This window comes from Salarias fasciatus, chromosome 19 (assembly GCF_902148845.1).
Source record: "Salarias fasciatus chromosome 19, fSalaFa1.1, whole genome shotgun sequence".
Classification (NCBI taxonomy): Eukaryota; Metazoa; Chordata; class Actinopteri; order Blenniiformes; family Blenniidae; genus Salarias; species Salarias fasciatus.
This window is the reverse complement of record NC_043763.1, coordinates 22801569-22815681: the sequence shown is the minus strand read 5'-3', so window position 1 is coordinate 22815681 and position 14113 is coordinate 22801569. Positions and strand designations below refer to the sequence as shown.

Below are 14113 nucleotides of genomic sequence, written 5' to 3'. Positions count from 1 at the left end.
GTGGGCATCAGGTACCCGGGGCTGCGGGGACATAGGGCGGCCAGCAGGGGGCGCTGTGAGCTCGCTTAAACTGTTTTTCGAAATTTAATATAAAATTCTTTTTTCGGGTGGGGGATTTATACAAATACAAAATACAGTAGCATACACCTCGTATAATATTTACGGGTTTTCCTTCCCAAACAATCCCATTATCTCAACATTGAGCTCCTTAACTGAGAAACTTAGAAAAAAGTCATGAAACGATGTGCGTGTGTTTATATGTGTGTATGGAAACATGTACTGTATTACTTTATCTATATGTATTGCCGACACGCGCACACACACACACACACACACACACACACACACACACACACACACACACACACACACACACACACACACACACACACACCACCGTACACATGCTTATTCACTATTGCCCAGCCAAACAAGCCTGCACCAGTCCAGATAGATATGTTATACACAACAATTGTATCCCAAGAACATATATAATAAAATACAGAATTATACATAGTATCACATCAACTCAAAATCTAAATAAAATGGTTAAATCCATATAAACTTAGAGAGACTCACATGAAACGTTCAACAGGGAGGATGAAGTGAAAGTCTTTAGGTTTTATTGCATACAATCTCAGAAAATCCAACACGCACTAAAGAACAAAAGTGTTTCAAAGTGAAACTGAAGGTAATGATATGAAGGTTGGAGAGTTAGGGACTTTAGTTTAGTTCCGTAATCTTCTTATGAAACTGATAACAGAATGATGATAAAGACTGACAGACTTTCAATGCTTACTGCTTCACTGTGCGACTCACAGCACTCCGGCCTCACATTCTGGGTTCAAATATACCAGCCGAGCCTCTCTGAGTGGTGTCTACATGTTCTCCCCGTTTGAGGGTTTCCTAACAGGGTCTTTGTGAGGTTAATTGGTGACTCTGCATTGTCTAAAGTGAATTTGAGTGTGTGTTTGTCCTGTAATGGACTGGCGACCTGTCAAGGTTCAATCCTGCCATCACCCAGGTAGCTAAACCAGGCAACGCCAAACAAGATTAAGCCTTACAGAATAAAGGAATGATTGTCTTAATAATGTTTTACAGAAATCAAGTGAGAAAGTTATCCTCTTAAAGAGTTCTTGAGGTAGAAATGTGTGTCAGCTGTGTCTGCCGAAGGCTTCTCGGGACATCTTATTCGATATGAGTGGCACAAATGCAAAAGTTTGTGCCGTCTTCTGTGTATTTTGAAGAGAGTTCCACAACAGGTTAAATATGGAGCACAGTCTCATGCTGCTGAGTTTCAAGATGAGAAACTTTCAGTTCTGTTTCCAGACCAAAGGTCTGTGAAGTCGTGGGAAGCAGCTCTGCTGCAGCACCGCCTGCCGGGGGGCAGAGGACCCGTAGTCCATCCAGTTCAGAACAAACTCATAGACACAAATTCATCTACAGTCATTTTAGACACAATACCTAACTTCACATTCGTGTTCTGGATCGTTGGGAGGAAGCATGAGAAAACAGATCACTCTCCACAGAGAGGCCTGACCAGATTTAATTCCACAAGGTTATGATGGAAAGCAGTTAACCACTTCACTCTGAATCCACCAAATTGTAATTTCAGCCCTTCAATCAGTGTAAAACATCCTGATGAGTCCATCACACAAGTTCTCTGCTATCAGGAACAAGCTACTGATACCCAATGTCCCATGATAGCATGGAAAATGTGACCATAAAGTAGTACAAAGGTGATGAAAGAGAAGCTTGGAAACTTCCAAACACCAGATTTATTTCCTCTTGGTGACGGTGATATTTTCCTGTTAAATGAAGCTGCGGGAAAAAGTTTCTTTGCCAGTATCTATCTCAGCCTGTAATTATACATGCTGATCATCAGCATACATTTCTTAATTTAAATGAAATAGAAATCATGATGAAACAGTCACCTAATTAAACAAAAAAATTAATCACTGTGTCCTTCAGTCCTTCACAGCTTATTTGAGACTCCAAAATCTTATTTTTGGATAAATACCAATTTGTTAGGTCATATTATGAATTCAGCCTTGCTCACAAAAACATGTTATCGTGGTGAAATTCGCTGTTGAATCAGTTGAAATACGTTCCAGCAGACGTGTTAGTAAATCAATCCCATTCACCCATTCACAAAAACTATCAGTGATTCACCGTTATACTGAAGACGTGTCTTCTATCACATCATCACTGTGATGAGTTAGAAACACCCAAAACAGCCCTGTTGCCATGGAAACACAATGAATAGAGATGAGTCATCGATAAACTTTGGTTTTATTAGTTGGTCTAAAAAAAAAAACGAACAAAAAAAAAGAGGATGACGCGTCATTGTGTCAGAGCAACATCATCCAACATGGCTGCTTCACTTTAAGCCCCTCCCCCAACACACACACACACACACACACACACACACACACAGACGCACACGCACACACACACACACACACACAGGAAGTAAAAAGCAAATAAAACCAATCGCACTCCTCCCCCTCTTTCAGTCAGATCTGACTCCTGATTGGTCCAGGGAGAGCCGAGACAGTCACTTCATAGTGGCCCCGTACAATAAAAACACACCATTGAGGAAATGACATCATAAAAAGGGGTGGGGTCTGTCATCAGGGTAACAGGTCAGGGGGCGGAGTCTCATGAGGCCAGTGGCGAGGACGAGTCCTGCGTAACAAAAGAGGCTTCAATCAACCACAATTCCCAGAATGCCTTCTGCTGATCATTGTTTAATTATTAGACCAAGAGGATTTGTGGTGAGAGGAACCGACTCACCTCCGTCTGCTTCGCCGTCGTTTCATCGTCCTCCGACGGGAATGACTCCATTTTGTCGTCTTCTCCTCCTCCGTCTCCTCCGTCTGCGCCGTCTCCCCCTTGTCCCGCCTCCATCCCGTGCTCCGCCTCCCACTCCTGAAGCACCTCGTCCAGGTTGAACCTCCGCCTGTAGTTCACCAGGAAGTTCTTCACCTGGACCACCGACTTGTTGCCAATCACGTCCGAGATGGCCTGGAAGTCCCGCCCATACTTCCTTATGGCTGCACACGGTGGGATGAGAGGGACAGCCAATCACTGAGAGGCTGCGTCAGATTCGAACGGGTCGGGTGACCTGGCGGGGCGATGGTCGTTACCTTGTACGGCCAGCAGCTGCTCGTCTGTGCTCCAGCGGTTGTTCAACTTCTGAGTCATCTGGACAAGCACAAACACCAGCAACCATGAACAACCAACACCGATGCTGGGCAACTACAGTCAACTACCACCAAGAACTACAGGCAACTACTAACAACACCCGTAAACTACCACCGAAATTCTGATCACTACAGGCAACTTCCAAAAATTGCCAAGAACATGCAACATGCACATGCCAATATGGCCGATACTGGTACCGCACACCACCAGCTAATGGCAATGAGTGTGTGTTGCCATGGTTACCTCAGACAGCTTGAACTCCTGGATTCCTGAGCTGAGCTTCTCTTTCAAAGTGCTGTTGGTCTGTTTGATGGTCTGAATCTGAGACAAAGAGGCAGACGGGTGAGGAGACAGGTTAGGAGACAGGTTAGGAGACAGGTTAGGAGACAGGTTAGGAGACAGGAAAACCCACCTGTCTCTTGATGGATACCAGCTGGCTGTCCAGGTGTCTGATGAGGCCCTGAGCAGACGAGGACGACAGCGAAACAATGTCCTGCTGGTTTAGAAACATTCCTCTGGGAGGACGTTTCTTCATCCGCTGGGACGCCTTCCCACCTGTCTAAGGTTTAACACACAGGTACACACACGTGTAACGACCACCAGCTAAAACAAACAGGTCCGGGGTTCGGCGTCCATACCTTCAGTCCAGATGTTGGTTTCACCTCCGACCTCAGAGACCCAGAGCTCACCTGAAATCATTTACACAACAAGTCAGTAGACAGTCAGTTAAGGGTTGGTTAGCGGTTATAATGATTTACTGTTTACCTCCTTTTTGTCCTCTTTATTTGGATCGAATTCAGAGTCACTCGGAGGGTTCAGGTTCCCTTCTTCACCATCATCATCACTGAAACACACAAGCTCTGCGTCATCTTCCTCTCAGGCTTCCATCACACTCAGCCCGTTTGGTTCAGTTATTACTAAGTTATAAGTCACCGAAAATGATTGTGCCTGAAAGCTCTAACCAAAGTAGAGATTTGGATAATATCCATTTGGGCTCAGCAGTATGGCCCAAAATTCATATTTTGATTTTTTTTTTTTTCCAAAATAGCAATGTACAATATAAATTAGACAGCTTTTTGTCTCAATAAAGTTTGACCACAAGCACTTTTTTAACCACCTGAGGCACAAAGGAAATGAAAATTCTCCAGAAAACGGTGAAAAAGTGGCATGTGCTGAAAAACAATCCATGTCTGTAGGGTTGTAGAGCATGCCTCACCTGTCGTCCTTCTCTCGCTTCTGTTTGCGGCTCTGTCGATCCATCAGACTCGTTTTACTGCGACTTTTCTTCCACGAGTAATAAAACCGAACCAGACTGGCCATGGACTTGTCCGGTAACTGCAGACAGGTTTACAAGTCGTGTTACAGTTGATATGCTGGCCGAGGGTGAGACTGAGGGGCTGGGACTGGTTATGCTGGTACCATCTGCTGGATGCGGTGGAAGCTCTTGCCGTGGAAGCTGAACGCCTGTTCGAACAGCACTCGGTCCTCCACCGTCCATTCGTCAGGAAACGGTGTGAAGTTGGGCAGGTCGGCCAGAGACTTCTCCACATTGTGTTTGTGCCAGAAGAGCATTCCCAGGGCCTGGCACAGGGGGGAGGGGTCATGAGAGGGCGGAGGGGGAGAAAGAGGGACGCGCTGTGTGTGTGTGTGTGTGTGTGTGTGTGTGTGTGTTCACCTGCTCCATGTTGTATCCATGTTTCTCTTTAGCGATGACAATATACTCATCCACTGCAACACAAAACATTTCAGGGTCATATAAGACGGAATGGTTACAATACGTTAATAAATTATATACAACGTATAATTTCTTACACTGGGTCTGGTTCAGGCAGCTGTTTGGGATCCAGACCAACATTCCCAAGTTCTCTCTGAGCTGAGCTGCCTGGGCCACATCTGAAAGATCCACACAGCTGGTTATGCACAAGTTAAGACAGTAATCCACTGTCCCAACATCGGGCTATTGCTGCAGCTACATGCAGGAATCGAGCCATCCAGCAGGGTGAATGAGTATTGACTCAGTATTAGAAACTTTTGATGTTCGAGGCTACCACGAGACCTGGAGGCTATAGACAAACGGGAGCCTTACCCGGGTCAAAGTCCGGAACCACAGCCTGGTACTGCGGTCCGACCCGCATCCCTCCTCCGCCTGTGAACGCAGACACACAGCAGAGCTTTGTGCTCCTCGGTAGTTCTCGGTGCGGGGATATGAGGAAGTTCAGTTACCGAGGCTACCCACCGTGCTCCTCGTCGCTGCTAGATCCGGAACTTCCCTCGTCCCAGCAGCCAGCGGCGGTAGTTCCATTACCGGACAGGTTCTTCCCGGGCGGACCCGCCACTCCGGGGCCGCTGCCGCCTCCTCCGGCCGGTGCTCGGCCTCTTCTCTTCCCCGGAGCCTCCAGCATCGCCGGCATCGCAGCTAGCTGCTAAGGGCTAGCCTTAAACCCCGGAAGTGAGCTCAGATTCTGGGTCGGTTCACACAGAAACACCAACTCCGAGGACAAAAGTTCCGACGGACCAGAAACACGCCGCGGATGGAGGAAAGCTAGCAGCTAGCAGCCGCGCGGTGGAAAAGTTTGGGAGGCGCAGAGCGAACCAGAAGGAGCAGGCTCAAACCGGCCGGACCATCACAGACTCACTCAGGGCCCGTCCCGGACTCAAAACCCGGACCGGAACCAGGACCCCGACGCAGGAGTCCGAGAAAGCACCAAATCCGGACCGTGCTGCCACCTCAGGGCGTCACGCGGCTGCGCTCGGCCAATCACAAGCCAGGATTCAGAAGCTCTGCCAATCAGAATCCACGATGGACCAAAGCTCATAAAATAAACACGTGACCGCCCTCTTGAAAAATGGCTTAAAGACCAAACTTTAATCATTGCAAAATCTAAAACAATCATAATCTGTAGACAATGTTAAAATATCTATGTCACACGTATGCCAGCAACACAAACAGAAGTAGGGTAAAATTAAAAATGCCACAAAACATCCTTAAACAAAGGTTAAAAGAACATCTGTTAATGATATAAAGCAAATATAATCAACAATATAGACATTTTTGTACAATGGCAGAAAAGAATCTGTTAACAATATAAAATATATGTAAATAAGCATTAGTAAACAATGATATTGAACATCTGTGACAATGGTACAACAAGCATCTGTTATTGATGTGTAAATAACAATAACAGTAACAGTATAAGCATTTATAAACAACTACAGCAGATATCAAAGAGGTTATAACAAACACTGGGGACAGAACAGCGAGTTAAAAGCAATCGATTGTCATAAATCCTCTCTCTGCAGACATGATGGGGGAAGGAAGCATGACCGCAAACTTTCAGTTTCACTGTCAGAGATTGTGCAATCACTAAATGTAGAGTCAGACAGGAGAGAAGCTCAGTGCTCTCCCAGCAGCCTAACAAGAAAACACTCCAGGTTTGTCTAAACCTGTCCTAACTCTGCACTTTATTAAACATAATGGTTTGGATCCTGATCTTAAAAGCAGAGACTTGTTAGCCTCCCTTTGAAACTGGGAGCTGGTCCCACATGAGAGGAGCCTGATATGAAAGACCTTCCTCCAATTCTACTTTTAGAAACTGAGGAACCTCCAGTAAGCAGCACTTTAAGAATCTGCTGGTTATGGTGCTTTATAGGTTAAAAGAAGACTTTTAAATTCTGTTCTGGATTTATCAGGAAGCCAATGCAAATAGTTCCCGTCAGTTCTCTCGCCCCACTATTTTCGCATGTCATGCATGGCCAAGCTGGTTGGGGGGGTGGGGGGGTGGGGGGGGCACCTTGGTGTGGCATCACCCTGTCTGTCGGAGAGGGGGGGCCGGGTGCCAGTGCTCTCAGTGGTCTTGGCCTGTGACTCCTTATGGTGTGGAAGGCCTCAATAATGGTGTTTTACTTGATCCATAAATAAAGATTGATTGTTTGATGGATTGATTGATTGATTGACTGATTGTTTGATTGACAGACGTTAGTCTAGAATCATAACAGTCTATACTAGATAAAATGCAAAGAGTAATTTCGGTAACACTTTACTTGAAGCACCCAGTACACATGATAAGTACATTTATAAAGCATTATAATGCCATTATAGCACATGTAGCTATAGTTATAAACACTCATAAATGATCACAATGCCAGGACCTAACCCTAACCCTAACCCTATGCTGTATAGTGGGTTATAAAGCATTGTGATCATTTATGAGTGTTTAGACTGCTTATAATGGGTTATACCGGGTGCTTCAAGTAAAGTGTTACCGTAATCTCTCAGCATCACTCTGTGCCAACATGTTCCAGACTTTACAAAATAAAAGGAAGCAGCTCTGCAGACTTGTTTCATTTGGGAGTTGAAGGAGAATTCCTGGTCAAAAGTATCTCCCCAAGTTCCTGACTGTGATACTGGAGGTCAGAGTAATACCATCCAAAGTTATTATATGATTAAAGCATTTGTCTCTCAGATGTTTTTTTTTGTTTGTTTGTTTGTTTGCCAAAAAAAGGAAGTTATGTTTAATCTGAGTTCAGGAGCATAAATGGCCTTTTGTATTTTCATGACCATCTTCTAGTTTGACCAGTTGATCACTATCATCTGTTTTCATGGATAATTTGGTGATCAGTTGTTCATAATTCACAGATTGCACAAGGGATGAGGGAATATTTCTTTTGTAGAGAGCACGATCTTTCAGATCAGAAGGATTTTGTTGTTAGTCTAAACTCACTCATGAATTCATCCATTCTGGTTGTTCAATGGAGAATGAAGTTTGGAGTTCGTTGCTGAACACATCGCCTCAAACTACCATTCTTCGATTCATAACGGTGGAAGTTAATGGTGTGTTTCCTCATAATATCCCTACAGGAAGTATGTGCAGTGTGAGAAAGTATTGTTGTCACATGAGTCTGCTGCCGTGTGCCGCATAGAAGTGACCATAAATCGATCAGTTTTCAACTTCTGATCGAGTTTATTGTAAACATCATACATGGAGGACACACGGTCAGGGCCGAGTTGATCGGGGGCTGACTTGGCTTGGGACTGGCGAAGTCAGTGATGACTTGAATTGGGGCCGTGGCAACTAGTTACCAAGTGCTACCGCTTCTTTGTTTTAGTCAGGAGACCGGCTGCAGCATTTTGTACGCTTTGCAGGCGCTGCAGGGTACCCTGGTCCAGCCCAACATACAAAGCATTAATAATCCAAATGAGAAGTTAGGAATGCATGGATCACTCTTTCAACATCAGCCAGAGGAAGATAAGATTTGATTTTGGCCAGAGTCCTCAAATGGAAAAAGCTGGCCTTGATGACAGAACTAATGTGTTTGTGAGATTTAAACAAAGGGTCAACCATCACCCCCACGTTTTTCACAAAAGGACGGCAGAAGGAGGACAGAGGACCAATAACACTGTCATGTCCTTGCAGGGGGTTATTTAGACCGAACACCAAAATCTCAGTTTTATCCTTATTTAGGTTCAGAAAATTTGCACTCATCCTTGTCTGAACATTGCTGAGAGAGTCCTGCAGTGTTTTTACTGCAGACTGACAGTCACTGGCCTTAACAGGTAAATAGACCTGGATGTCGTCTGCTAAACAGTGAAAGCAGACTTTATGCTTTTTAAAGATAGCACCCAAAGGGAGCATACACAGGGCGAACAGGACAGGTGCTGGTATTGAACCCTGAAGATCGCCATAATTCAGGGGAGACACAGAGGATGAGTATTGTCCCAGATTTACAGAGAAGCTTCGATCAGAGAGATAGGATCGAAACCAATTGAGTGCTGTACCCTTGATGCCTACATGTGTCTTCAGGCGGGACAAGAGGATGCCGTGATTTACAGTATCAAAGGCACCAGACAAGTCTAAAAGCAAAAGGACAGCAGATTTTCCTGCGTCAACAGTTAAAAGAAGGTTGTTAAAAACTTTTATAAAGGCAGTTTCAATGCTCCTTATCAATGTCCCACTTCAGACATCTTTTGGAGTTGTTTTAAAACATTTTCAGTAGTATTTGAAATGTGATTATGATATTTTTATCCAAAATTACAAAACCTGTCCCATTTTCCAAGATTCTGCATCTGCTGAGCTCCAGTAGGTCATTAGCTTCTCGTGTATTTCTGTTTCTCCTCCTGTATTATACTGTTTTTCTAGTTTGTGTCGTTCCCATTTAGCTGGGCTCGGCCGGTAGAGGCGGTGGAGGACCAGCAGGGGGCAGTGATGCACCTTAAACCCTGGCTCCAACAGGAAGAGTGATTAGCAGAAGAAGAGTGAGTCGTGTTTGATGACGTCTTCCAGGCGGTGTGTGTTTCTGCTCTTTTCGGTTTTTCTTCGATAAATTGACGGGCTCCCGGTGAAGCTGCCGGTAAGTCTGCTGCTTCTCGTCCCATTCCCCCATGTCTCGGGGCGCGGGGAGGTTTTGTCGTTGCCGCACGAGCTGTCTGACTGCTTGTGTTGAGCCTCCGAGCTAACTGCTAATCCCTCAGTGTTTCTCTACGAGGGAAGCTAATGGCTAACGGCGACCTGCGTAAACAGCTGACTTTATGTTCGCAGCTGCGCCTGAAAAATCCACCGAAATTCACTCAAATGGCACCAGGTTGACCTGAAATGATAGCACTGCGCGATTTTTAATTACGCAGTGTGACAACAGGGGCTGATCTTTCTATTTTTCATAGTTAAACGTGTTTAAGGTGTAATCATACAGATTTGTTGGTTACAAGTTAAACCATTTGTTTTAAGAAAAACCTCAAATTTGGGTTTAATTAGGAGCAGTTTCTCCTTGTTTTATTAAATATTTTTACATTATTTATTTGGTAGATCTTCCTTATTGCAGCCTTGGCACCAGCGGGTTGTTTGTTTTGTACAGGCAGCAGACTGTTTCATCAGACTGTCTGTAGTTGATTAAGCTGCTCTCAGGTCAGGATAAAACGCCACCACAACAAAAAAGGAAGCAGCTAAGCATCCAAGACACGGTCCAACTGTCCATAAATCCATTTTCTATGATGTTTTTACCTGATCACGGTGTTGGAACCAATCCCAGCTTTTTGAGAGGGCAACGTACACCTGAACTGGTCTCCAGTCCAGCACAGGACAAACACACTCACACACACCCAGGGACAATTTAGGGTCACCAGTTCATCTCACACGCATGTTTTTGGGCTGTGTGAAGAAACTGGGGTACCCTGAGGAAACACACACATATAGGGAGAATATGCATACGCCACACAGGGTTCCAGGGCCCATCCATTTATTCAGTGACTTCCCGATTCACTCAGTCTGCGGCTCTAAATTCACCATCAAAACATGAAAATTGTTTTTCCTCCCACTTGGGTTCTGATTTGGATTCACTGTGTCTCTGTCTTCTAGGTTCTTTTGCACCTGTCGGCCGACTCACTGAGTACGCTCAGTAGAGGGGATTCCCTCCTGTAAACCCCACACAGTAAGTTCAGTTTACACATTACTGTGAACTAACCACATTGTACGTGTGATGTTTCTGGGATGTTTATTCAGAGCTCACACAAGCAAAAGCTGATATTGTCCGGCACTTTTTAGTGATGGGCGCTATCTACTGATTGCGCGATGCAGAAATAATGGGTCATTAACTTCAGTAAGTTGTACAATTTCAGTTCAATCGATGGATCTTTGCACAAATTATGGGTCCATTATTTCTGCGATGCAATCGGCAAATCAAGTAAATCACCCAAAGCTTTTAATATCACGATATTTCACACCGGTATCAATCTGTGCAGTTTTTTCAGGTCTGCAGGGTTTTATCAGACCGCCATCATGGTGCTGGCAGATCTTGGCAGGAAGATCACCTCGGCGCTGAGGTCACTCAGCAATGCCACCATCATCAATGAAGAGGTAACGGCTTTGAATGGCCTCACCGTTGGCAGTGTTTGTGTGTACGTGTGTCTCAGACTGCGTGTGTCTGCAGGTGTTGAACGCCATGCTGAAGGAGGTGTGTGCCGCTCTGCTGGAGGCCGATGTCAACATCAAACTGGTCAAGCAGCTCAGAGAGAACGTCAAGTAAGTCTGACAGACCTCCATCCTTGGACCTGGAGCAGAGCAGGATACAGTTGGGTCCAGCAGAATGTCATTTTGTGGGTTTTTTTTTTTTTTTTTGTCCCTGCAGGTCTGCCATAGATCTGGAGGAGATGGCGTCGGGTCTGAACAAAAGGAGGATGATCCAGCACGCCGTCTTCAAAGAACTCGTCAAGGTCAGAGCATCTTGTCATATCGTGTTCGCCTGCAGGTGTGTTGCATCTTCGCAGCGTGTTCTTATTTGTGGTGTTTGACCTGTGTGCAGCTGGTGGACCCCGGTGTGAAGGCCTGGACCCCGACCAAAGGAAAGAACAACGTCATCATGTTTGTGGGTCTGCAGGGCAGCGGCAAAACCACCACCTGCTCCAAGGTGAACTCACACACCTGAGACTTACCCCGCTCCCGCACGCCCCATCCAGCACTGCTCTGTTCTCATGCTGCTGTCTTCTCTTCTGCAGCTGGCGTATTACTACCAGAGGAAAGGCTGGAAGACCTGTTTGATCTGTGCCGACACCTTCAGAGCAGGTAAACGCAGAACTGCACAACGTGCCTGGCACACTGCGACGACTCACCAAGGTCTGTTATTTATTTATTTATTTTTATTTACTCAGGTGCATTTGATCAGCTCAAGCAGAACGCCACCAAAGCCAGAATCCCCTTTTACGGCAGGTGAGCCTGATGCTTGTCCTCACAGCGCCCTGCGTGTTGCGTTCAGGTCTCCCACTGTGTGCTGGTTTATGCTCCCTCTGACTGTATGACGTCGTCAGTTACACAGAGATGGACCCGGTGGTGATCGCCGCCGAGGGCGTGGAAAAGTTCAAAGCGGAGAACTTTGAGATCATCATCGTGGACACGAGCGGACGACACAAGCAGGAGGACTCGCTGTTCGAGGAGATGTTACAAGTCTCCAACGCCGTGGTGAGTCCCTGAATGCAACTCAGAAGGAAGCAAAAACAGACGCACGGTGATGGAGAGATACCTCTGACTTCGCCACATCTCTGCTCCCGTTTCCATAGCAACCAGACAACATTGTGTACGTGATGGACGCGTCGATCGGTCAGGCCTGCGAATCCCAAGCCAAAGCCTTCAAAGACAAAGTGGACGTGGCTTCAGTGATCGTGACCAAGCTGGACGGACACGCCAAAGGAGGCGGAGCCCTCAGCGCGTACGATCCTCCCGCTGATCCGCCGCCGCACCGTGTCGTCACGGCCGCGTTGTGACCCTCTCCCGTGTTCTCTCACAGAGTGGCGGCCACCCGGAGTCCCATCATCTTCATCGGCACGGGAGAACACATCGACGACTTTGAACCCTTCAAGACTCAGCCCTTCATCAGCAAACTGCTCGGTAAGGATGTCCGTCACCGCCACGCCGCCTGCCAGACAAATCAAAGGTACACTGTTAGAGCGTCTCCATGGAAACTGTCAGTAACTCCGCCCCCTCCCGCCAGGAATGGGCGACATCGAGGGTCTGATCGACCGAGTGAACGAGCTGAAGCTGGACGACAACGAGGAGCTGATCGACAAACTGAAGCACGGTGAGAACACGCCCAGTTAACACACACACGCACGCACACACACGGTCACACTGCATTATGGGTAATAATAACTGACCTCTGCTCCACAGGTCAGTTCACCCTCAGAGACATGTACGAACAGTTTCAGAACATCATGAAGATGGGCCCCTTTGGACAGATCATGGTAACACACACACACACACACACACACACACACACCACTACCTGTTTTAAGTCATCACTGACATTCATACATTGTGTGTGTGTAGGGCATGATTCCCGGCTTTGGTACAGACTTCATGAGTAAAGGAAACGAACAGGAGTCAATGGCAAGACTCAAGAAACTCATGACCATCATGGACAGCATGAACGACCAAGGTAACACGCACACACACACACACACACACACGCACACACACACACACACACACACACACACACACACACCGTGACGCTGTGCAGGTCTTGATGAAGTGTGTGTCCTGAACAGAGCTGGACAGTAAGGATGGAGCCAAGTTGTTCAGTAAGCAGCCGAACAGGATCCAGCGGGTGGCTCGAGGGTCCGGAGTGGCCACCAGGGACGTCCAGGAGCTGCTGACCCAGTACACCAAGTTCGCCCAGATGGTCAAGAAGATGGGGGGCATCAAGGGGCTCTTCAAAGGTAGGGGTCCCAGCGGGGAGGCGGGTGGGCTGACGGGGACCGGGGAGTCCATGTCCGTGACGTGTCGCGTCTCTTCAGGAGGGGACATGTCCAAGAACGTGAACCCGTCTCAGATGGCAAAACTGAACCAGCAGATGGCCAAAATGATGGACCCCCGAGTCCTGCACCACATGGGTACGTGTTGATATACTGGTATAGACACTCGTCATCTCTCCGGCAGTGTGTCTGATTAGTGTGTCACTGTGTGTGTACGCAGGTGGCATGGCGGGTCTCCAGTCGATGATGCGTCAGTTCCAGCAGGGCGCCGCTGGCAACATGAAAGGAATGATGGGATTTAACAACATGTGACCACCGACCATTCAGCTGCCTTATAACTGAAGACACATTTAAAGCTCCGCCTTCTGTCTGCTGGAAGAGGGCGGGGCTTAGAGCTACCTGCTGCTTTAAAAGATAAAAACCCAGAAGAAGAAATAAAGAGGCAGTGCAGGCATTTCTTCTTCTGTGGTGTCAGGAGGACCGGAGTGTGCGGGCCTCCAATCTCTAATGAAACAAGGATCTGTGTGCGTGTGAGCAGAGTCTGAACGAGTTGACAGGGAGAGGGACGACAACGATGATGAGGATGATGAAGGTGGTGTATTTTTTGTCAAACAATAAACGTTTGTATGTCACCATTTTAAAGCTGCTGTGTGTTTGTGTGTCAGAACA

The 14113-nt window shown here is 46.7% G+C and overlaps 2 protein-coding genes across 3 annotated transcripts; one reads left to right on the top strand and one right to left on the bottom strand.

Moving 5' to 3' along the window:
* Positions 1 to 2284: 2284 nt before the first annotated feature.
* Positions 2285 to 5951, bottom strand: rcor1 (REST corepressor 1). Its single transcript, XM_030117557.1, has 13 exons — positions 5444 to 5951; positions 5294 to 5353; positions 5020 to 5100; positions 4883 to 4935; positions 4627 to 4788; positions 4424 to 4542; positions 3973 to 4051; positions 3846 to 3896; positions 3620 to 3766; positions 3451 to 3528; positions 3150 to 3207; positions 2797 to 3056; positions 2285 to 2688 (listed from the first exon to the last, which is right to left on the bottom strand). The coding sequence occupies exons 1-13, from the start codon at positions 5616 to 5618 to the stop codon at positions 2662 to 2664; spliced, it is 1350 nt and encodes a 449-aa protein (XP_029973417.1). The 5' UTR covers positions 5619 to 5951; the 3' UTR covers positions 2285 to 2661.
* A 3496-nt stretch (positions 5952 to 9447) lies between these two features.
* Positions 9448 to 13795, top strand: srp54 (signal recognition particle 54). 2 transcript variants are annotated; one of them, XM_030117555.1, is made up of 17 exons: positions 9448 to 9555; positions 10557 to 10629; positions 10940 to 11054; positions 11128 to 11219; positions 11326 to 11410; positions 11500 to 11604; positions 11693 to 11759; positions 11846 to 11903; positions 12002 to 12152; positions 12251 to 12399; positions 12478 to 12578; positions 12682 to 12768; positions 12858 to 12931; positions 13017 to 13125; positions 13238 to 13408; positions 13487 to 13582; positions 13665 to 13795. In XM_030117555.1, exons 3-17 carry the CDS (start codon positions 10977 to 10979, stop codon positions 13754 to 13756), a joined length of 1515 nt encoding a protein of 504 aa, XP_029973415.1. In that variant the 5' UTR covers positions 9448 to 9555; positions 10557 to 10629; positions 10940 to 10976; the 3' UTR covers positions 13757 to 13795. The 2 variants fall into 2 exon arrangements, with proteins under 2 accessions (XP_029973415.1, XP_029973416.1); XM_030117556.1 differs by having other exon boundaries at positions 10949 to 11054; positions 13665 to 13756.
* The last annotated feature ends 318 nt before the right edge of the window (positions 13796 to 14113 follow it).